General features: G+C 35.2%; 7 protein-coding genes across 8 annotated transcripts; 3 read left to right on the top strand and 4 right to left on the bottom strand.

Moving 5' to 3' along the window:
* Positions 1–3,981: 3,981 nt before the first annotated feature.
* Positions 3,982–5,109, top strand: LOC18023294 (putative F-box protein At4g10190). The gene is made up of 2 exons (XM_024159185.1): positions 3,982–4,736; positions 4,833–5,109. Exons 1-2 carry the CDS (start codon positions 3,982–3,984, stop codon positions 5,107–5,109), a joined length of 1,032 nt encoding a protein of 343 aa, XP_024014953.1.
* Positions 5,110–6,055: 946 nt separating this feature from the next.
* LOC18023293 (protein MARD1) lies at positions 6,056–7,987 on the bottom strand. 2 transcript variants are annotated; one of them, XM_006406086.2, is made up of 4 exons: positions 7,604–7,987; positions 7,378–7,448; positions 6,550–7,289; positions 6,056–6,394 (listed from the first exon to the last, which is right to left on the bottom strand). In XM_006406086.2, the coding sequence occupies exons 3-4, from the start codon at positions 7,281–7,283 to the stop codon at positions 6,325–6,327; spliced, it is 804 nt and encodes a 267-aa protein (XP_006406149.1). In that variant the 5' UTR covers positions 7,284–7,289; positions 7,378–7,448; positions 7,604–7,987; the 3' UTR covers positions 6,056–6,324. The 2 variants fall into 2 exon arrangements, with proteins under 2 accessions (XP_006406149.1, XP_006406148.1); XM_006406085.2 differs by having other exon boundaries at positions 7,378–7,986.
* Positions 7,988–13,137: 5,150 nt separating this feature from the next.
* LOC18023292 (uncharacterized N-acetyltransferase p20) lies at positions 13,138–13,822 on the bottom strand. The gene has a single exon (XM_006406084.2). The coding sequence runs from the start codon at positions 13,674–13,676 to the stop codon at positions 13,158–13,160; it is 519 nt and encodes a 172-aa protein (XP_006406147.1). The 5' UTR covers positions 13,677–13,822; the 3' UTR covers positions 13,138–13,157.
* Positions 13,823–13,890: 68 nt separating this feature from the next.
* Positions 13,891–15,639, top strand: LOC18023291 (protein CDC73 homolog). The gene is made up of 3 exons (XM_006406083.2): positions 13,891–15,028; positions 15,220–15,302; positions 15,391–15,639. The coding sequence occupies exons 1-3, from the start codon at positions 13,960–13,962 to the stop codon at positions 15,481–15,483; spliced, it is 1,245 nt and encodes a 414-aa protein (XP_006406146.1). The 5' UTR covers positions 13,891–13,959; the 3' UTR covers positions 15,484–15,639.
* A 529-nt stretch (positions 15,640–16,168) lies between these two features.
* LOC18023290 (non-specific lipid transfer protein GPI-anchored 2) lies at positions 16,169–17,074 on the bottom strand. Its single transcript, XM_006406082.2, has 3 exons — positions 16,688–17,074; positions 16,553–16,603; positions 16,169–16,456 (listed from the first exon to the last, which is right to left on the bottom strand). The coding sequence occupies exons 1-3, from the start codon at positions 17,010–17,012 to the stop codon at positions 16,326–16,328; spliced, it is 507 nt and encodes a 168-aa protein (XP_006406145.1). The 5' UTR covers positions 17,013–17,074; the 3' UTR covers positions 16,169–16,325.
* A 1,213-nt stretch (positions 17,075–18,287) lies between these two features.
* LOC18023289 (non-specific lipid-transfer protein-like protein At2g13820) lies at positions 18,288–19,227 on the top strand. The gene is made up of 3 exons (XM_006406081.2): positions 18,288–18,678; positions 18,769–18,795; positions 18,880–19,227. The coding sequence occupies exons 1-3, from the start codon at positions 18,345–18,347 to the stop codon at positions 19,128–19,130; spliced, it is 612 nt and encodes a 203-aa protein (XP_006406144.1). The 5' UTR covers positions 18,288–18,344; the 3' UTR covers positions 19,131–19,227.
* Positions 19,228–19,260: 33 nt separating this feature from the next.
* On the bottom strand, positions 19,261–21,231 carry LOC18023288 (proteasome subunit beta type-2-A). Its single transcript, XM_006406080.2, has 3 exons — positions 20,905–21,231; positions 20,690–20,813; positions 19,261–19,740 (listed from the first exon to the last, which is right to left on the bottom strand). The coding sequence occupies exons 1-3, from the start codon at positions 21,060–21,062 to the stop codon at positions 19,408–19,410; spliced, it is 615 nt and encodes a 204-aa protein (XP_006406143.1). The 5' UTR covers positions 21,063–21,231; the 3' UTR covers positions 19,261–19,407.
* Positions 21,232–22,085: the final 854 nt, after the last annotated feature.

Genomic DNA, 22,085 nt, shown 5'->3' with positions numbered 1-22,085 from the left:
CGCTCCCATTGCAACGAAGTGGGAATGCTTGTCCTACCCATTCATCACATGTCTCACTCATGTGTGTCACAAAATGATAATAATATAATTGTGGGATCTCTTTATGAAAATGGTATAGTAACATATATACTATTTTGTTTTCCATCACCACACGCACATGCAAGGTCAGCCCATGGCTCTCACTCATTATTCCTCAGTACTCATCGAAACCATAAAAGCTACGGGAAAAAAAAAATTTGATATACCAGCCAACCAGTGTTTAGCATTTTTATTCAAAACCAACACGTTGAAGCACTTCCATCCATGGTATCTCAATGGAATCTCACATTTTTATAGAAAAAGAACGAGTCTTAGTTTTAAAATATAAAGGATTTGCAATTGAGATCTTTTGAGAAATCTACAAATTAAATTATATTAAAAATATTAGTATTTTCTTTGAGATAATTTTCATAGATCTTTCATCAATGGAAGTGCTCTTAGTTATTGAGAGAGAAAGCCATCTAATGAAAATATATTGTTCTGTATAAAAAAAAATGAATTACGTTTTTCAATGCAATTAGAAGGATAATTTTATATTAGTTAATAACTTAATACTAAACGATATTTTAATTACAAGGGTTATATTATTATATATAGCAGATAAATGTATTACGCGACCTGAAAATTTAAACAGGAAATTGATTTTACACTACAAAAAAACATGCCAAAAACCTACAAAAAATATCGTTGGAAAATCGTAGGAAACAACATTTTCTTACCAAATTCCTACAAAATTTTTTGAAAAGAAATCGGCCGTCGAAAATTGTAAAAGGTAGAAAAATGATAAAAAAATTTCTACGAAAATGTTAGTAGAAAAATTTCCTACGAAAATGTTGGTAGACAATTTCCTATCAAATTATTACCATTTTTTCTTGATTTATGTTCTTTCCAATTTTTTACGAAATATTAACTACATATTTCCTACGAATTTTTTACTAATATTTTTTACCAATTTATTACCAATAAAATAATAATGATTTTGTAAAATCAAAATAAAATTAATATCAGAAATTTAATTTAAATTAAAATATAATTATAAATTTGATTAATAAAATATATATAAAACAAAATAAATTCATTAATTACTATAAATCTATAACTTAATTAAGTATTATTAATCAGAAAGAAAGAGAAGGTGAAGACTGTCATTTATAGTGCAGCTTCTTCAAGTAAATTATGTTAGATTGTCGATGTGGGACAAACCAAAAGACATATTTTTTTACAAAATTTCTACAATTTTTCTACAAACAATATTTCATAGGAAATCAGTAGAAATTTTTAATTTTGCTCTATTTATAGTACAGTTTCTTTATCTAAATTATCTTAGCTTTTCGATGTGGAACAAACCAAAAGACATATTTTCCTACAGAATTCCTACGTTTTTGCAACAAACAATATTTCGTAGAAAATCCGTAGAACAATTTCCTATGAAATTTTCACCAGCGTCATTAGGTCATACCATTTTCCTACCAAATTTTGACCGTATTTTCTACGAATATAAATTTGGTAGGTTATTGGGTGGATATATCCTACCACTTTTTGATAATTTATTTTCGTAAAAAATTTCTTACCTATTTTTTATCACTTTTATTTTTTGTCATAATTGCGTAAGAAATTGGTTAAAAATATTTTTACCAAATGTTTTCGTAAGAATTTTCGTAGAAATATAGCATGTTTTCTTGTAGTGTTTACAATATTTTATGCATTGATAGATTCTATATAACAATGTCAATATAATATATATATATATATATGATTAATCAGGAATGAATAGACTGAATGCTCCTATTATAAATTTTTTCATGCATGATTAATTAAAAGTATATCTCAATACTCATTGACTGAGAGGCAGAAGAATTTGAAATTAACCAGTATTTTCTATTACAATAAAAGGAAAATACGATACAAAACGAACATCGCTTACTATTCTCCTCCACGAGTTATATGTTTCAGTTAGGTTGAATAATTGTGTAGAAATGATTAACATCAAACTGTTCAGTCATGCATGTGATTTGATAAATACAATGACGCTTTGATTGGATTTTGACAAAAATTAGCGGAGTATAGTAGCCTTACTAATTGAGCTAATGTTCATTTTCTCTGATTAAAGTAGCTTTAATTTGTTCTTATATGAAGTAGAAGATTAATTAAATCGCATGTCAAGTAATAACCAAAAATTAAATTCACGTGTACGTGTATGCATGTGGGTTTGTCTTTGTGTGTATGTCTATGTGCGTAAACCCTGGAGTTTTATTCTTTATATTATATTCGATATATATTTAAAAAATATGGTGTCCATTCAAAAAATTATGCAAGATTGCACTTAAAATTAGCGATGTTGGATTAGGATTGATCATGTATTCAACGTTATTTGTTCATATGCAAACATAACTGTAATTCTATTTTGAAAGTAATATGTTATATATATACATTATATACAGTGGCTGAATGAGGAAAATTGAAACAACAAAAACAGCTTCACCTAAAACACTTGACAAAGTTAGATGTATGAATTGTTCAAGCCTTGTGTTTTGGAGACTTTAACCATAAAATGATAGAAATCGTAGAAAGAGAAGCTTTAATCAAATAACTACCAAATCAGGCGATTTATATCCGTCTTTTTTTGTTTTGTATTTAATATCTATCCGAGATTCCGAGTTAATAACCTATATCGTATAGAAAACTTTGACTTACACAGTAATCGTTACAAGTTACAACTTCTAAACCCAAGATAAAATAAATTAAATTAAATAGAGTCTGGACCCCACGTGTATTAACCAATCAAAGTGCCACAGGTAGGACCATATGCTGACTACTCAAGTTGGATTTTGTGAGACTAATGGGTCCTACTGTTATGAGTGGCAGAGTCTTCTCAAGTCTTGAGAACTTTTTTTTTTTTTTTTTTGTAACAAGAAGTCTTGAATTCTTAACATTCAAGTATCAAGTGCTATTTTTTATTGTGTAACTGGTTTTAATTGTTTTTGGTTTTAATGCTAAATTTTACACCAAAAGTTTAAACCGATAACAAACTACTATACTTTATATAATTAATAAAATAGAAGTAGATTAATATAATTCATCATTAATGGAATCCAAACAACATATAATATTTCATATCAATCAAAATAAAATTCAAAAAGAGAGAGTTAATGTTCCAAGTTAGGATAACGATGACTGATACATAAAACCCAAAAAAAAGTGGTGAGCTATCAAAGTTGTTAGTGAACCACGCAGCCAATTTGATCCGTGCCATCAATAATATACACTAATTTATACACTATTGAACATTATTAACAAACGCATTAAATTAATCTCCCTTTTGGTAATTCCCAAAGTCACAACAATTTTTTTTAAAGTTTATATTCTTTGATCTCAACTTATCCCATTACACAAAACAATTGATGTATCTATCTTCTATGTTGATGCTGAATTTGTATAATTGTAAACTAAAAGCACAAGTTTATGTAGATAAGTTCAAAATTTTCAACACATCTTTTGTGTGCTTTCATCTCGCAGTTGTATTCTGTTTCTCTGGTTCCCCTATCCCCCACAACATTATCTCTTCTAAAAAAGTCTGTCTTAGTGTAAGTTTCAATTTGCAATTACAAACTTTAAAAGACGACATGTAGCAAAACTCTGTTTCTTATCAAAAGACCAAATTACGAATCAGAAAACTTTTTAACTCGTAGTAACTCTCCTAATATTATCGCAGGCTCACAAGCCCAACTTCCAGCTGAATCTAGGACGAAGAAGCCCACAATATAGAAGCATGTGAATCGGTGAGTCACTCACAGAGACAGCGGCTATGTTACAAAAGGTTTATATCTGAGCCGTAACCTATACGCAAGGTTTCGGCACGGTCTCATCTCCCTTGTTTCCTAATTACTCATAAACCCTAGTTTCTTTGAAAGCCAAGTTATCTGAATTAAATCTTGCTTAAAGATGAGGAAGAGGAGGAGAAGATCAGTGATGAAAAGAAATAAGAAGAGAAACACAGTATTATATATTCCTGAGGATTTGGTAGTAGAGATATTCTCTAAGGTTCCGGAGGCATCTCTGGCACGATTCCGATCTACATCGAAAAGATGGAACGATCTAATCAAAAATGATACAAGACTTGCTAAGAAGTCTGTGATTATGTTGATTGGCTATAGGGTTTATCTAGCGAGCGTTGATATCCATGCAACCCACAACAACGTTGTGAAGGTAACAAGACAATTAACCCTCAAAGACCCTATTTCTGATTCCTCCAAAGAAGTCGATATATGTAACGTCTTTCACTGCGAGGGTTTATTGCTATGCACCACCAAAGACAATAGACTGGTGTTTTGGAATCCATGTTCAGGTGAAACCAGGTGGATGATCAAACCCAAATCTTCTTACGGGAAATTCGATAACTATTCTCTTGGTAAATCCTCCTGCGACAAGTGCAAAATCTTGAGGGTGGATCAATATGGACATGGTTTGGAACCATGCCTAGTTAAGTACGAAATCTATGACTTTACCTCTAACTCGTGGAGATCTGTTGGTAAGACTAGAGACTGGTCCATTCCAGGGTTAAAGAGGCATGGCATGTCTGTGAATGGAAAGACTTACTGGCTTGCTTATAGTTATGGTGGAGACCCCGCAGAGTGGATTAAGGAAATCATACTGAGTTTTGATTTTTCAACAGAGAGATTTGGAATTGTGTCTCTTCCAGTTGATCATACTTCTGATACTGTTTTTGCTTTATCAGTGACTAAAGAAGAGCAACAGCTTTGTCTGTTTGCTACTCGTGTATACGAATGCAATATAGATGTATGGATGGCAACTAAGATTGAGAGTACCGGAGCCATGTCATGGAGCAAGTTCTTAACTGTGGAACGAGCCCATCGCCGCCAGTTCTTTACGGTATGTAATGGGATGAATTTCTTGGTCGACCAGGAGAATAAACTTTTGTTCTGTCCTGGTAGACATGGGAACTCAAACAGCTTCTTACACATTGTGGAAGATGATAAATACATACAACTGGATCATCATGATGCAGGATCTCAATGCACACTTCTCGATAGCTATATGTTCCAACTTTGAAATTCAACAAGGTTCTTTGGGGGCAGGCGCAGGGAAAGCATCAATCACGTGACTTGTAATTGTCACACTAGCTAGCTTATGCATTTATCTATCCAAGTTTTGCTACTTTTATATAGTTTATAATGCACGTCCTCCCTCTGGTTATGTCGAACAATGCTGGTTTTGTCAAACGAGACTATATTAAATTCTTGGCCATACCAATATACTTACGGTTTCGTTTATGTGAACACCAAGATCAGTGAGTACACGATGTTTGTGAACGAGCTAAAGTCTTGGAGGAATGAATGTGTCACCTGAGCTTTTTTTTTTCTTTCTTAAGTTGAGCTTTGTCATTTGTTTGATATGGTCATAGCGTTGTGTTGCGAAGTGAGACATATGGGTCATGTCCCATCTAAAGCCAAAGTTTTATATATATATATATATATATATCAGCGTTTGGGATCGGTTATTAAGGATCTAGGGCTCACAGAAGAAGATTAAAAATCTGAATGAAGCATTTTATATACTTGAGCACGTACGCGTAACTTAGCTGTTGCATAGTGAGTGAGACATAGAATTTTTTAGACTAGATGATGATATCTAATTATCAGAAAAGCAGACACTGTGAAAGACAAGAAAATCAATTAGCACATTTTTTTATTGTTTTTAACATGAATTTTGATTTCTAGTATATTATCAACCCTAACAATTGAAGTAAAAATAGATATTTTGTCGTTTGTCAACAAAGGAAACAGTAAAAAACTCATACGTACAAACAGCTACAAATGAATCTGTAGTTCTATATTTGGAAGAGATGATCTAACGTTTCGTGAGCTATGTATTTGCCACAACAATGATCAAATATTTGTGTTGAGCTTAAAAAGATCTTTACATAGTTCTAAGGAGAGATGTTTACATTTCTGTCTTGAACATCGTAAATGGAATTGCTGCATTAATTAATTATTCATTTTTTTGAAACGGTTGCTACATTAATTATTGCGTTCTCTATTATTACAGATTCAAAGTAACGATTAAAGCAAAAGATGATCATGTATATGATTTATGCATTTAGCCACAAAATACACATAGACACAGATACCAACTCTGCCCCGAGCAAAAAAGCAACTAAACAAAAATGATTTCTAACATTCTCATTTACTTAGTACTACAATTTCTTATTTATTTTAGTCATTATCATAATTTTTTTTTAAATCCCAATAAGCTTATTTCTCTTCATTAAATGTCATTTTCTTCCGACATCATCTCCAAAGACCTGCATTCGCTGCTACAAAAGGCTCTATCTCCCCTGCAAATTTAGTCACCACAAAATTGTTAATTAGCGATTCAAAATTCATTTCCAAATATCATACTAGTTAATTAGCGATTCAAAATTCATTTACAAGTACATCATATAGTTTAAATTCGTTATTATCTAATAATCGAAGTTTAAATATTAATTACCTGTACATGAAAATGTCATCACGAGGTCCAAGATTCTTCTTACAGTTACAACAGGTGCTGAGAAAGCTTTCGGGTGGCAAATAATCCGATTCGTTTACCGGGTCGGAGCTCCGGAAGAAAACGACGCCGGGTTGGCTCTCAACGATACAGTTATCGAATATATGGATCGTTCTCGGGTTGGGTCCGTGACACGTCACGCACGTGTACTCCTCCGATAACTCCATATCGCTGGTCGAGAAATAGCCCGTGAAGATTCGGGGCGACCCAAGACCCGACCCGGAAACCATTTTCATCGTCTCTTCCGGCGAAGGGGAAATCGGAGAATTCCTCGTTTTGATCCCAAAATCCGATGAGGAACGTGGAGAGTCCGGAACCCGGATCCGAAGCTGTGACCCGAATAGAATTGTCCCGGATCTTGGTCTGGAGAATCCGGGTTCTTGATTTTCTTCTTGGACGAGAGAATCGACAATGGCGAGTCCGATTCTTTTGGGCTCGGGCTTGAGCCGGGTCTCGGGTTCGTGAGTTTTCGGGTTATCGGATCCGAAAGGGTTTTTCAAAACAGAGAAAGGTTTTGTGTCGAGAATCGAGGTTGGGCTCGCGACGGCGTCGTTATCGGTGAAGCTTTTGAAGCTACTGAAAGCTGTGAATAGCCGTGGAAACGGCGTCGGTTTGCTCTGTTTCTGGTTCGTATCCGCCATTAAAGCTTGCTTGCTTCTCGATCTCTTCTTCAGCATAATTCACTGCTCAATTACGCAAAAAATCACAACTTTTAAACTCAAATCGCAAAATTGGGAATTAGAAAGTGAAAATATATTCTGATGAACTAACCTCAACGATCAGAAAAGTTTCAGGATTGTGAAAACTTTTCAAAGAGAATAAGATTGATGCAATTCTGTTGCCTCCATGATTTGAGAAAATTGAAGTGTCCACAAAGAGAAAAGTAGAGCAAAACCAAACAAATCAGAAAAGAAATGAAAGTAACTGAAAAGACGAGAGCTTTACTTTTAAAACGAAAAATAAAAAGGAGATTTTTTTACTCCCGACTTTCTCGCACCTTCTTCCTCAATGTAACATAAAACGTTCTGCTAGAGAATGGAGAAAGAAGTAACAAACAAAAACAGGAAATTGAAAAATGAAAATAAAAGAGAGAAATGGATCCGTTTGTTTTTGTTTGCTTTTGCTTTTTAATGTTTTGGGGGTTAGTGGGTTATAGTTTCGATGACCTGAAACAGCCCCACTGATTCTCTTCCATATCTTAAAAACCCTCAAAAATCGCCATGAAGTTGCATAGCAGAAAACAGAGCACTAAAGAGTAAAGACACACAGACACTCACCCACTTACTAGTATATTCATATATATGTCTTTAATTTGTATAATTAAGTCTCTGTATACGAATATATAATAGGTAGAGAGAGAGGAAGAGAATGAGATCAGGTACAATGGAAATCAGTGGGTGAAGAAACTTATAAAAAAAACCACTCAAAGCTTAAACTTCAGCAGTGGAACTTCCAAAATTCGTTTCATTTGTTTAAAATTATTTTATTTTTATTTATTTGTCTTTTATTCTTTTTATTTATATATTTTGATTTTGCTTTTCGGTGTGCCAAGGAACCACTCACGTCGTTTTCTACTGACCCTCTCGTCTTTATGATTTTCTTTTTTCATTTTCTTTTGGATTTTTCTTTTAGTTTTCTTTCCATATTCTTTTCTGTTTATTGTAGAGAAAGGAACTTTAAAAATTTAATAAAAAGAAGTCGAAAATTCTCGTGTTGCATATCGTACGTGTTACGACTTACGACTTACAAATCGTTCAAGCGATTATATAACATAATGATAAGTTAATACTTTACGTCTTTCATATTATTTGTTGATTAGCTAGGTAATTGTCTATAACTGATAGGCTAATAAAAAGTGGAACAGAAAAAAAAGAAATTCAGGTTGACGTTTTTCAGAATCGGAAATGTTGAAATAAATTTTAACAAAAAAGAAAAAAAGTGTCTATTTCATTTTCATATAAAATCAGGGATGCGATAGGAACAACAATTTTTTTTTTTTTTTTTAAACCTTAGGAACAACAATTTTTGCTACTAAAATCATGTCAACATCTCCCGAAATTTAATTAAAATAAAATGAAAAAGAATCAGAAATTACAAGAAAGTTCTATTTCGTTTTAAGGCATTTGAGATGGGTTTATCTTACAATTTTCTTATCAATCATGAAACTCATGACTATCTGCTAATTCAATTTAATAATGTTATCTAGATGGTAAATCAGAACTTTGTGTCCTCCCCTTTCCAAATGAGATTTAACAAACCTTGTAAAGACTAAAAATGCATATCCTTATAAGACGAGAATTCTAGAACGTGATTGGGATGGAAAGGGTCTATCCAACCCAATGCATATAGTATAATTTTTTCATACAAAAATGCATAATGGAATGTGATGGAATCTTTAAATTAAGTGAAACAAACTTGGAATTTGATTAGTTACTTCTAGGTTTTACCAAACTTAAAAGTATGCGTAATGACGATTTATGTTGAAGTTTTTCCACAATTTCTCAATTTTGAAGACCATAATCAAGGGAATTCCATTATGATGCGGGATTTCATTTAAACCAAGTTTTTTTCACTTATATTGATTGTACCATTCCATTGCATACCTCGATCGGTTCTTTTCACAATTTCTCATTGTGATGATCAATTCAAACCTTTATTTGACTTTAAAACCAATTTTCTTTCTACAATGTATTTCAGTAGTTTTCATTAATATAAAATATGATCTTTATAATCTAAGTAGATTTACGAAATTTTAGCAAGATTAAATTCCAAACTGTAACCAGAAATAGTGAGCTAAGTAACTCATATACGGAAACACTCAAGTAGTTTTCTCAACGGGAGACAAATTGAGACGATGATTAAGAGAACTTTTGCTTCTCTCTATGAAAATAGTCTATGATCACGATATTTTTTCTGGTGTGTAATGATTTATGGTACGTTTTTGTGATGATGATAATATTGTTAGGAGCATGGGAGTGTGGGTGGACTTGGTTACTCCGCATCGGAATGGAATGAGATACGATCATACGTACGAATATATTTCACAATCTTAACTGATCTCTTTTGCTTTCATCGCTGGCTAGTCTCTTTGGGTGGAGATTGCACACACTGATAATAAATAATTCAGTTTACCACACACTTGCTATATATTAAATGGACAAATTATCTACCTTTACATATATACTGCATGGATATCTATATTTATATTTTATATATCTAGCTCACTTTCGAGAAACGTAACTTAAAAAAGATATATACATTTTCAATATAAAATATTATGAAAATCATAAAATTACAACTACCCGTTTATAAACGCTGACAGGCCTCCATTATCTTATGTGAAATAGGTGCTTGTTTTTACGTTTCATCTTTTAGCCGCATTTTTCAACCGTTTTGTCCCTTTTACCGTTTTATTTTTTTTTGCCGTTTTCACGTTTTGTTCCATTGTAGTATTTTTTTTAATTATCTAATTAACGCTTCATTCTAACCAATTCATTTTTCTTAAACACTTTAGTCATCTCTTAAGCTTCTAATTACCTTATGTTTTTTTTTTGAAGAACAACTTCTAACGTCCTTATGTTTCCAATCATATCTGTAATCTAATTTCTTGAACACGTTTAGTGATTCCATCAACTTTTTTTGAAACCATGTAATTAGAGATGACAACAACTTAAAAAAAATTATCAAGTAAAAACATTGCCGCATGGCCCGCATCTGCCTAAATGTTTCCATTATCTTTACGGATTTGATAACTTTTTTTTTTTGATAAATTGATTACTGCTACTTGTATACATGTTATGTTCTCCATTATATAACTTAATGGAAAAAAATTAATAAAATAATTGAATTACCAATCAAAATTCAGGGACAAGAAATCATGAATGGCTTTAAGCAGTGTTTTTTTTTTTTTTTTTTTGCAAAGCTTGATAATCATCAATTTGACAAAAATAGTGTGAAGTCACAGTAGAGAACTAATGAAGCATCATGAGTCGTGTCATGGCTCGTGAAACACAATCCATCATATCATCGTGACCGTCCGTGAGATCAGAATCTAAATCTTTCTGTTGCTGTCAGTAAAAAGGAGCCCACTCTTTTAAGAATTATCGGTGGGTCCCCAACAATAACCCTCTGAAAGCACTAAGAGTTGCCTCCACGTGGACTAAATGGGGAGGGACCACATAAGCTCACATCAGCATTCACTGCTTCCTGTCGCATCATCTATCTTTTAAGTAACACACAAAGTAAAATAAGTTTTTTTTTAAAAATAACAATAAGAGAGGTAATAATGGTTATAGAAGAGGCGTGACCACACGACGAATACAATTTGCAATTAAGTTTTTGGAATTGCTCGTAGATTATATTACTCTCATTTGTTGATGTTAGGGTTTGGCAAAATATCCGTTATATTTGCTTCGCTCCGTTATTCGTCTCGATTCGATTCGAAAAATCCGGATATCCATAATTTTATGGAGCAAAGTAAATATTAAAATTTAATATCCGTTAAAAACGAAACAAATCACAAATATTAAAAAAAATTAAGACGGATATCCGCTCCGCTCCGGTATAAATATATATGTATATATAAATATATAATAAATCATATAAAATGTATAATTATTATATATAAATGTAACTTTTGTAAGTTTTTGTTTATAAATTTGATTATTATAAATATTAAAACTTAAAAAGTTAAGAAAAAATATTTTTTTAAAAGAAAATATTGTTATTTTTAACTAAATTTTGAATTTTTTAATATTTATTTTATATATATTATTATTTAAATATTTTTGTGGAGCGGATCGAATATCCGGTAAATATTCAGATTTTTGGCGGATATCCGGAAAATGGATATCTGGATAATTACGGAGCGAATACAGATCGGAAACATGATTATCCGGACGGAGCGGAACGGATCACGAATATCCCTAAAATCAATATCCGCTCCGTGCCCACCCTAGTTGATGTATGAAATTACGCCAATAGGCAATGTTATTGAAAATTGAAAGTTGTTGGTTGGTAAAATTCAAACTAAAACAAGTGTGTTTGTAACACAAATTTAGTTGTGATGTGTTTGCATGTGTCTATCAGCAATTCAGTATCGGTGTTCTGATGTCTCCTTATATTTTATTCAAATCAACATGGGAATTTGTTTTGAAATGACAAGCAGGAATCAAGGAAATCGACTAATATATAATCGGACAGAAAATCTGAAAGAAAAACATAAAACTATTGGCTACCATTCTACCATTTCCAATTATATTATTGAATCCTACTTCATGCAATATTGATATAAAAAAGAACGGATTCTTGTACATATTATTTGCAAGTTGCTCTTGTTTAAGAGTAAAAGTTGGTTGGAGTAGGAAACAAAATTCTGGTATCGTTAGAATTGACTTACAGCTTTAATAATCATGAGTAAAATTATTAAAATTAAACAAAACAAGAGTAAGTATACAAATATTAATATCCTAAAGGGCTAAAACTATGAAAACTACCACCGGTTGATAGCTGCTTAATTTAAAACTAGTGTCAACAATTGTTTAGCAAGCACACATCGGGACATGTCAAAAACAATTTGAGTTCATGCAAAAGTTTAAGGATGGTATAGGCAGACGAAATTTGTATATATTAATAACTATATATGAAAGTAGTTGAATATGAAGTTGACACATTTAAGATTGATAGGACAAGAAATGTAAAACATATCAGTTTGACGACACTATGCATGACTTCTGTTCAAGACGCATGCGTGCTCCTTGATACTCCTCAAAGACTTTCACTCTTTTTTTTTTGTTGCTTTTGCAGTTCCTCTTAAAAATTTAATCAAACATATGGAGCGACTATGACGTTCTAGATGTAAAACTATAAAATCCATCCGAAATTAATGTAAAATGCCGAATATCTTCTATTCTGTAATAGATGCCACCATGCCAGTGACGTATTTTTGTAGATCCAAGGAAACAAAAAACTTAGAACTTTAAATAAAAAAAAACTTAGAACTGTAAAAATAATTTTTTGGTCAGTTACACTGTTAAGATATATTGGTTGAAACTTGAAACAACATATTAACACATCCGATGACAATATGCTAGAATTCTTATTGTATACGAACAATTCAAACTAGATTTTTATGTGTCATAATAATCCCTTTTCTAAAATTATGCATATTGACAAAAAATGTGTTATTGCTCGGCATAAATAGAACTCGATCTATATTATTATTCTTTGTATACACATTAATTGGCTTTGATTGATTGGTACTAGCTACCGTAAAAATTTAACTTAATATATTATGTGGTGAATTATGGACAAAACCATAGTTTCTTCAGTCTTTTCACGGAGGAAAAGTCACTATACATCATAATTCAGATGGCACGACTTAAAACAACTTATGACATGATAAGAACATGGAGACAAAATACACCATCACTCGTTGCCGTAAACATCTTTTTCTTTGCAAACCAAACATTTTGCTTTTGTATCATTTCGGTAAATATCAACCGATAATTATTAAATTACCACCCCATTTATCCCTTAATATTATATTAGAATCAACAATCATCCTTAACAAAACTATACAAAAACATGTCTCTAACCACTCCTTTGCAAAGACCATACTTTTTTAGCAAACCCTCTTTCTGAAACCCAGCTTTCTCCAAAACCTTCTGAGACGCTTTGTTCTCCACTTCCACCACCGCTTGTATCCTCACCACCGTCGGAAAAACCTCCAAAGCTTCTTCCACGGCCATCCTCACGGCCGCCGTGGCTATCCCCCGGCCCCAAAACTCTTTTGCGACGGCGTATCCGAGGTTGGCCCGGCACATACCATCGCCGGAATCGGGCCTGACGGAGACGCAACCTATAGAACGACCGTCGTCGAGGAGAGAGATGGAACGGCGCCATGGATGTGGTATGGCCTTTTGGAGTATGTGTTGTTGGGCTTCTTCCACGGTTTTAATGGAGTCCCAACGTAGGTAACGCGTGACGTCATCGTCACCGGCCCATTTAAGAACATCTCCGGCGTCTGAGAGATTAAACGGCCGGAGGAAGATTTTTGGTGATTCCTCCATGGTTCCAAAATGTCCTAAACTGTTTTGTAATAACCAATATAATCTTGTATGAATTTGATATATACCAGAAAATTTAAAAGAGATGATTCTATTCGGCTTATAAGGCCCATTAGTTGTTTGGGCCTTTCTTGTCGGATTCAGATCCTTGCAACTTATTTAAAATTACAAATTTACCCATTTTTGTTTCACTCTCCTCTCTTACTCTCTTCTTCTTCTTTTACAATCTGTGTGAGTTTCTGGCATAAACCCTAAGATCGAAATCAGAATCTCTCTCTCTGAAACTATGGATCCGTTATCGGTGCTGAAGAATTTCACGACGAGGGGAGACCTGGATAAAATCGAGCGGGTCGGAGCTAATTACCGATTCGGGTCGGAGTATTCGTTCCCGTGCGCGACGGAGACGGCTTACAGGTCGAAAGGTGGAACTCTCTACACTCTGGAGGCGTTAGTTCACTATGTGAAGAATCAGCACCTGAAACCCGGAGAGTATATGCAATCCACCGTCAAAAACGCTGTTCCGGCGGTGACTTTACCGGATCGGAAACCTCTCCTCGATTACCTCACCGGAAGAGTAGCTTCTTCCGATTCGATTGATTTCCTCTTGCTCCAGCAGCAGAACGCGCAGAGCCAGAAGCAGAACGAAGAGTATCGGCCCGACCAGGATAACTCCACGTTTGTTTCCAGAGAAAGCGCGATCGATGACATGGAGGTCGAGGATTTCGGTAAATCCGGCGAGGATGTTGACTACATTATGCTGATTCGATCCAACGAGAGGCCATTGAAGAGCCGAGACGCGATTCTTCAGTGCAAGAACAGGGATTTCTACAGCGTGTTGGTGAATTCGACGAAGAGGGAAGAGGAGAGACAGAGGATTGAGTCTCATCAGAGGAAAGACGGATTGGTTGCAAAGAGTAGGTTAATGGGTGCAGAAGAGAGAGGCATTGTAGGGTTTAGTGGAGGCGGAGATGATTCTGGGTATGACGCAAACCCTAAATCTAAGCTTCATTTTAAGGCAGGGAAGATTGGAGAAGGCGTGCCGATAATTCTTGTGCCGAGTGCGTTTCAAACACTGATCACTATATACAATGTCAAGGAGTTTTTGGAAGATGGAGTTTATATACCGAATGATGTTAAGGCGAAGCAGATGAAAGGGCTAAAGCCAGATTGTATTACGGTTCAGAAGAAGTTTAGTAGAGACAGAGAGAGAGTTGTGACTGCTTATGAAGTTAGGGACAAGCCATCTGCTTTGAAGCCTGATGATTGGGACCGTGTTGTTGCGGTTTTTGTATTGGGGAAGGATTGGCAGTTCAAGGATTGGCCTTTCAAGGACCATGTTGAGATATTCAATAAGAGTAAGCAAAAATGGTTCCTTTTTTTTGTTATAGAGAAGCAAAAATGATTCTTCAAATCTTTTGGTCTACTTGTGATTAGAATTTGAATGAGTTGAAGAATCTGCTACAGTACTTGGGTTTTATCTCGTTTGGTTTGGTTTTGTAGTTGGAGCTGAAATTTGTATTTTTTTTTTTGTCCCTATTGTTTGCAGTCATTGGGTTCTTTTTGCGGTTTGAAGATGATAGTATTGAATCAGCCAAGACGGTGAAGCAGTGGAATGTAAAGATCATCTCGGTGAGAAATCTAACACATTTCTTTGATCTGCTGTTATGTTAAGATTACTGAATCTATGAACTTCTGTTGTGTGTTCTGAACTTCTCAGATTAGTAAGAACAAGCGGCATCAAGACCGGGCTGCTGCATTAGAAGTCTGGGAAAAACTGGAGGAGTTTGTGCGATCTCGGTCACATTCTTAGTATCTAATAGTTGTAGAAAATTATTTTATGTATCAACTTTCCTTCTTTTTATGATAACCTTTATACTTTCTGTAACATTAGCAAGATAACATAGTGAACTTGGTTGTTGTGCAATATGGTTGTTTTCCTTTTTAATAAGAAGTTATAAATTGTTCATTAGCTTTGCTTCACGGCTCTTGGTTGTTTTGAATGAAGATGAACTTATTGCTAAGATTTGCATCTTCTTCATTCATTTACAAACATTCAATGCTTAGCGAATGGCAGAGCCCCTGCAATGCATAAACTTTTCAAAGCATTCACAACATTCAGAGACTTGGAAACTTTATTGTTATTAAATATGGCATACGTTTACAAAGAATTGTAAATGGGCGTACTATGTGGAGAAACAGAAGCCTCGTGGTCATCTTCTTCTCATCTTGTTGCTGTTACAGGTTGAAAAAGTTCTACAGATGATGTTTCAAGAAGACTAGTAATTTTTAATTAAGTTCTTTCAGCTCTAACTGTGGTGAGGAAATTTCTAAACTTCCGTTTAGCTTTAAGTTTAAACAAGTTCTTCGTTCCTTTGGGATATCTTTTCCTATCTACTATCTCTGGCTCTTGAGTTTTGAACTTGCTACCATCTAAAGCGATACTTTATTGAGAGAGCAAATGTTCTGTTTTTCAATTTGTGTTTTGGAAAATAATGTTTATTATAAAAGGTAAGGATTCATAGAGCATAAAAATACATCACACAAAATCACATCGAAATGTAAATAAATAGAGAACAATAAAGAATGCAATCTGAGTGGAAACAAGAGATTCATCGGTTTCAGGAGAAACATGGATAAAGAAAATCAGTATTTCTAAAAGAGTGCGATGTAGGAAGCCGTGGAAAGGAAGGCAAGAAGAGGAAAAGAGAATTTGATAGAGCTTCCATCAGACGATGGTCCTTCTCCTTCTCCTACTGGTACGGTTTTGGATCCATTTCCTGGTCCTAAAATAAATTTCCAACATGGAATGCATTAGATAAACAAAAGAATATATTGAGATTGGTGTTTCTTCCTCCTCACATCTGTTTAAAGTCACTTACCTGAAGAGTTTGGTGAATCTGCAGGAGAGTCAGCAGTAGAGCCACCACCACCTGCAAATTGTAATACTTAGTTTCACAAGATTTTTGGGTTGGAACAGTCTTCATAAATTAACAGATTGTTTTGAAGATTCTTACCGTTGTTACAGCGACTGACAGGAGGAGTCTGAACATTACAGGCCTTTGGCAATTCAAGAGCCTGTGTTTGGTTAACATTGATCCCAAGCTGAGAGCCTCCACCGTTGAGGACTTGACACAAACATTCAGGAGAAGACTGGACTACATTAGCCAACTGTCTACAGCATTGCTGAGAAGGAGAGGTAGAGTTTCCGGTTATGTAGTTGAGACACGGTGACATGCTGATCAACGCGGTTGTGCAACTCGAAGATTGAGCAGAGACCCTTGTAGAAGACATCACAGTCATGAAAACTGTAAGCAACACTAAACCCATTCCCATTTTCATGTTTTCTTGCGATGTGTTTGAAAGATTTTCTTTGAGTTTGTGTTTGTGTTGTTTGATTGGATTTGTGGAGTTATGAGAATATAAACGAGGGATATAAATAAGGAACAGAGGGAGTTTAAAATGACGACAAAAGGAAGGTGGCTTAATTTGGGTGGCCAACTTTTTCCTACTTTTTTAACAGCTTCTGTTTAAGTATTGTGTCTTTTGAACTGTTCGGACACGAAGTGCTGTGTTGTGAACAGGACTGATTTAGGGTCGGTGGTCTATGTGACGGCCTAGGGTTGGTTGTTGAACTACTTCCTGATTATTTGATTAAAGGTTTTCGGAGTTTTGCTAATTACTATATGATATTATTGTTTTGTATTCTTTATTCTTTTCTTTTTTTGAGATTGACCCGTTTCTTGACTTGGCTTAATAGGTGTCGAAAAATCTGAGTTAGGACATCGTCTTTTACAAGTCATTTGACGTTCTAGATAATTGAATAAGTATCAAAGTTTGATTCAATGGTTAGTCATTTTAGTCATATGCTTTCCGTGTTTTTCAAAATAAAGAAAAGTTCAATTATCTACCCTAGAGACTTAGAGACAATTAAAAAAAATAAGTATCCATGCATGAATGACAAGTGGTTATATCGGAAATATAGGGATGGGTAATTAGCTGGTAAATGTTCAAAACAGAGTCGGATTTTTGAAGAGTTTAGGTATTTTAAATCACTACATGAAGTATTATTACTAATGAAGATCATGTATTTCAGGTCATCTACAAAAACTTTTGGAAATTTTTGAAATTTGGGTATATTTTTTACTTTTAATAATTAGAAAAAGAAGAAAGTTATACTTTCTCCTATACCTGATATGTTATTGTACCAGTGAGAATATGTTAAGCTAACATTTGTAAGCTTTTGCCATTGTTGAGAACATTTGTATATGTGCTTAACATTTGTAAGCTGAACATTTTGTCTTAACCCAACATGCAAGATAGTAATAATGGGCTTCAAGTTAAAATCGTATCTCTTTGTTTAATCACCAAAACAGAACAACCGTGGAAGAGTGGTTCATCTAATACACAATCCGAGACGAATTAGACAGCTATCTACCACACTCCTCTATACACGTGTACGAATCCCATTGGCTAGCTCACTACCACCAACGAACAAATTAACGAAAAAAGAGAACATAATTAGTTATAGTAGTTGACCTATACACAATTTTCTTTCTTCCCTCCATTTTTTGCCTACCTATAAAACCATTCCCACACAAATTCTTCATTCTCATCACAAAAACACACACAACACACTTTGAACAACAAACAAAAAGCTTAAATCGATCAACAATGTCGAAGATTCCGGTTATAACGTTCGTGGTGGCCTTAATCGCGGTGCTAGCTTTTCCGGTTCGCAGCCAACAACCGCCGCTAAGCCAATGTACTCCGACTATGATGACCACCGTTGGTCCTTGTATGGGTTTCTTAACAAACAGCACAAGCAACGGAACTTCACCGTCGTCTGATTGTTGTAACTCGCTTAGGTCTTTGACTACCGGAGGAATGGGATGTCTTTGTCTTATTGTCACCGGAACTGTTCCTTTTAATATTCCGATTAACCGCACAACCGCCGTTTCTCTTCCTCGTGCTTGTAACATGCCTAGAGTCCCTCTTCAATGCAAAGGCAAATAACATTTCTCCCCTATATATTTACATTACATTATCAATTTATATCTACTTTGTGTTTTGATGTTTTTGTGTTTGTTTTCAACAGCTAATATTTCTCCAGCTGCTGCTCCTGGTAAGCAAATAATCACATCATAATCATCTCATTTGATCACAAATCTTGTTTGTTTGTAAAATGATTTTTTTTTGGGATGAGCAGGACCAGCTGGTGCATTTGGACCAGCGATGTCTCCAGGTCCAGCGACGACTCCAATTGTTCCAGAGCCGACTCCGGCAGCTCAGACACCACAGTCTGATGCAACTCGACCTTTTACACCAACCGGTGCAGCTCCTACGGCTGACGACGGAGGAAGCACCAGTCCATCTTCTGTCACTCCTTCATCCTCCTACGCTCTCTCACCATCTCTTCTCTTCTTTGGTGTCACCCTCGTAGCCCTCAAATTCTATTGATCTCATTGTTCACCTTCCTTTGTATTCCTCGTGTTATTTGATTTATGCATTTTCGATTTATATAGAAAGAAAGAACCATTTGTTTGGCCATTTGCTTTGTGGAATTGTCATTGTTTTGAGTGAGACTTACTTTGCATTGTCTGAAGTAATATACCATCTGCTTGATGCTCATTGCTCAAACTAAGAAAATTGTCAAGAACACAAACTCCAAATAAAAGCAAACGTCACAAAAGCTGAGTTAACGTTAAACTTCTGGAACCAAACACAAACCCTAAACTCAAACAGCAGCAGTTGTGACGTCCTGTACGGACTGGCGCTGAGCGTAAGTGCGAGCTCCGTCTTTGTCAACAATCTTGATCACAAAGTTCGGTGGCGCGACAACAAGTCTTGACCGGATCTCAAGTATGCATTTGTCGACCAGTTCAATGGCTTCTTCTACGGACATGTCGCTGCGGTAGTGCCTGTCCATCGTGGAGAGGGAGAAGTAGGAGCCGTAACCGAAAGCTCCCTTGTCAACTTTGTGAAGGGTTGCGATGTAGTCGATGTAGTAAAGGGATGCGCCGCTCTCATTGTCGTAGCCAGCCATCAGGATATTCACTGAATACGGATTCTGATCAAACAGAGCAGAACAGTATAAGCAATGACTTATCTCAAATTTGTTGACATCAATGATAAGAGGCCAAACCAAAACAGGAACATGGAAACCCAGAGAAAAAAACATATGAGTTTATTATCATGTATAGGCCCTCAAGACTGTATAATGCTTGCGGATCTCAATGTGAAAATGATTAAATTAGCATAGAGTATTACATATTACATAATCAAAGTCATATAAACCAAAGAAGCCTTGAAAGACAGTACATTCATCTAAGTCGAGTAAAGTCTAACACAAAGAAGCTTGGACAAAATAAACTATCGGTGTCAACCTGAGTTTCCATCTTCTCCACACAAAAAAAGGATGCATCATTATTTTTAGACGATAAGGAAACTTCTGCAACTCTTGAAGTGATCATTTGGCTATAAAGGACCATCTACCATGCTTTATATGACATTCAAGAACAGAACGGGATAGTAAATTCCTAGAAGTTTGGGATAGTCACAGTACAATCCCAACAATGGAAACACAGGCATCTTCTCAAATCAGATCTCCTAACTATATTGATGCCCTAATAAGACCAACTTAAAACTAAAAAAATTCAAACTCATACTCTCATCTCAAAACTACTTGAATCACAACAATACTTAACATTGCCACATAGAAAAGTAAGCAAAACCTGAGAGACGCATTGGCTATTAGCAGCCTTAACATTATCAAAACCACAGTAATGCAGAGAAAAAACTTCAATTCAATACACAAAACTCTTCAATCAAACGATCTCGATTTAAAATGAATCAAAAGAAGACAATAAACCCCCAAGAGAAACCTGCCTTAGGCACACTAAAATCATGACCTCAACCAAATAATCCAAATTGTCAGCTAAAAGAAAAACAGAAATAGGAAAAACAAAGAAAATCCCCAAATAAAAAACCCTAATAGCAGAGCTAGAAGAAGAGCTCACCTTCCTCAAAGCTGTGGCTAGCTCTCCGCGAGTGAAGTTCGCGGCGGCGGCGGTAGTCAAAGGGATTCCATTACGGAACTTGTACAACGACACATTCTTCTGAACGTATTCCGTGAACTGAACCCTATCAAGCCCCAATTCGATTTAAATTCTTCTGGAATTACACATGTAGAGAGACACACACAGAAAAATGAGTAACGGGAAGAAGAAATTACCGGTCTCCTGGCTCGCCGCTTGCAGCGACAAGCTTGTGGGGGTCAAGGACCATGATCTTGTCCTCATTGTTTTTGTGGAGAAGGATACTGTGAACCGCCGATGTATCCGCCGCAACGATGGCGAATCCATTACCGACTAGACCAAATACGCACTCCATCTTTCCGCTCTCTGCTTTCAGATCTATTTACCTCAGACTCCGATTCCTCTCTCGTCGATTCCTATTTGCTTTTTTCTCCGGCGTCAGAGAAAGAATCGGATCGAAGTTGAGTGACTTGAGAAATTAAAAGCGTCTTGGCCAACAAGCCTTCTTTGTGCGCGTGTGTGTTGGCTTTTTTACTCGTGGAAGAAAGCTAATTGAGTAATTCAACGAGATCGCCAGGGGTACTATAGTCATATCATCTTGAAAGAAGAACTCTTGTCTAAAATGGGCTTCGTGATAAGGCCCAGCGATATCATTTTAGATTTTCAGTTTCTTTTTTGTTCTATGGTTATTTCTTTAATTTCTTTAACTTGTTAGAGCAACTCCAACGCTAAACCGCATGGGGTTCTTTGGAGTTTTTAATGAATATTTCTTTGATTTGTGAATAGTGTAGACTCCCTTAATTTTTCCCCCTCCCAACTCTGAACCTCTTAAGCTGATGAACCCTTCGACCAAAAAAATCCTTAAAACAGAAACACAAAAAAACACCAAAATCAATTGAAAACAAAAAAATCAGGAGAAGAAACAGAGAAAACGATGAGAAAGCACAGAAAAAAAATCAATCGAAGAAGAAAGAAAGGAACCTCATCATTATTATATATATATACCCAAGAGAAAAGAGAGATCTTTGGTCGCCAGAATCGCGAAAACGAACTGAATCGCCCAAGGAGAGATCTTTGGTCGTAAAAAAAAAAAGAGAACGAGCAAATGAGTTTTCCAGAAAAAAAAACATGATACTCCTAAACTTTACTTTCTCTTTCTTTTCTGTTTCAACCAATAAAAACAAAACATGTGGCCAATTTACCCCTTCCTAAACCGCTGCTTCAGGTCCATCACAAAGCACCACTATTTTCAATTTTGGGCTTTTATTCTTTTTTAAAAGCCAAAAATGCCCAATAAACCCCTCGATGAACCCCATATTACCCAGTGTTGGAGCTGATTTTAGAACGTCTCGAATCGTTTCGAATTCATTTTAGATAT

Source organism: Eutrema salsugineum, unplaced genomic scaffold (assembly GCF_000478725.1).
Source record: "Eutrema salsugineum unplaced genomic scaffold, Eutsalg1_0 scaffold_13, whole genome shotgun sequence".
NCBI classification, from domain to species: domain Eukaryota; kingdom Viridiplantae; phylum Streptophyta; class Magnoliopsida; order Brassicales; family Brassicaceae; genus Eutrema; species Eutrema salsugineum.
This window is presented reverse-complemented; position numbering and strand designations above follow the sequence as displayed.

Excerpts from the sequence above, each read along its gene's own strand:
- LOC18023292 (XM_006406084.2), bottom strand. The coding sequence starts at position 13,676 with ATGGAGGAATCACCAAAAATCTTCCTCCGGCCGTTTAATCTCTCAGAC.
- LOC18023294 (XM_024159185.1), top strand. The coding sequence starts at position 3,982 with ATGAGGAAGAGGAGGAGAAGATCAGTGATGAAAAGAAATAAGAAGAGA. Across the intron at positions 4,737-4,832 it reads TTTGGAATTGTGTCTCTTCC|AGATGTATGGATGGCAACTA; the intron begins AGTTGATCATAC and ends CGAATGCAATAT.
- LOC18023291 (XM_006406083.2), top strand. The coding sequence starts at position 13,960 with ATGGATCCGTTATCGGTGCTGAAGAATTTCACGACGAGGGGAGACCTG. Across the intron at positions 15,029-15,219 it reads TGTTGAGATATTCAATAAGA|TCATTGGGTTCTTTTTGCGG; the intron begins GTAAGCAAAAAT and ends TATTGTTTGCAG. Across the intron at positions 15,303-15,390 it reads GGAATGTAAAGATCATCTCG|ATTAGTAAGAACAAGCGGCA; the intron begins GTGAGAAATCTA and ends TGAACTTCTCAG.
- LOC18023289 (XM_006406081.2), top strand. The coding sequence starts at position 18,345 with ATGTCGAAGATTCCGGTTATAACGTTCGTGGTGGCCTTAATCGCGGTG. Across the intron at positions 18,679-18,768 it reads AGTCCCTCTTCAATGCAAAG|CTAATATTTCTCCAGCTGCT; the intron begins GCAAATAACATT and ends TGTTTTCAACAG. Across the intron at positions 18,796-18,879 it reads TTCTCCAGCTGCTGCTCCTG|GACCAGCTGGTGCATTTGGA; the intron begins GTAAGCAAATAA and ends TGGGATGAGCAG.
- LOC18023288 (XM_006406080.2), bottom strand. The coding sequence starts at position 21,062 with ATGGAGTGCGTATTTGGTCTAGTCGGTAATGGATTCGCCATCGTTGCG. Across the intron at positions 20,814-20,904 it reads AGCGGCGAGCCAGGAGACCG|GGTTCAGTTCACGGAATACG; the intron begins GTAATTTCTTCT and ends GGGGCTTGATAG. Across the intron at positions 19,741-20,689 it reads TAGCCACAGCTTTGAGGAAG|AATCCGTATTCAGTGAATAT; the intron begins GTGAGCTCTTCT and ends CTGTTTGATCAG.
- LOC18023293 (XM_006406086.2), bottom strand. The coding sequence starts at position 7,283 with ATGCTGAAGAAGAGATCGAGAAGCAAGCAAGCTTTAATGGCGGATACG. Across the intron at positions 6,395-6,549 it reads GATGACATTTTCATGTACAG|GGGAGATAGAGCCTTTTGTA; the intron begins GTAATTAATATT and ends CTAAATTTGCAG.
- LOC18023290 (XM_006406082.2), bottom strand. The coding sequence starts at position 17,012 with ATGAAAATGGGAATGGGTTTAGTGTTGCTTACAGTTTTCATGACTGTG. Across the intron at positions 16,604-16,687 it reads TGTCAGTCGCTGTAACAACG|GTGGTGGTGGCTCTACTGCT; the intron begins GTAAGAATCTTC and ends TACAATTTGCAG. Across the intron at positions 16,457-16,552 it reads AGATTCACCAAACTCTTCAG|GACCAGGAAATGGATCCAAA; the intron begins GTAAGTGACTTT and ends AATTTATTTTAG.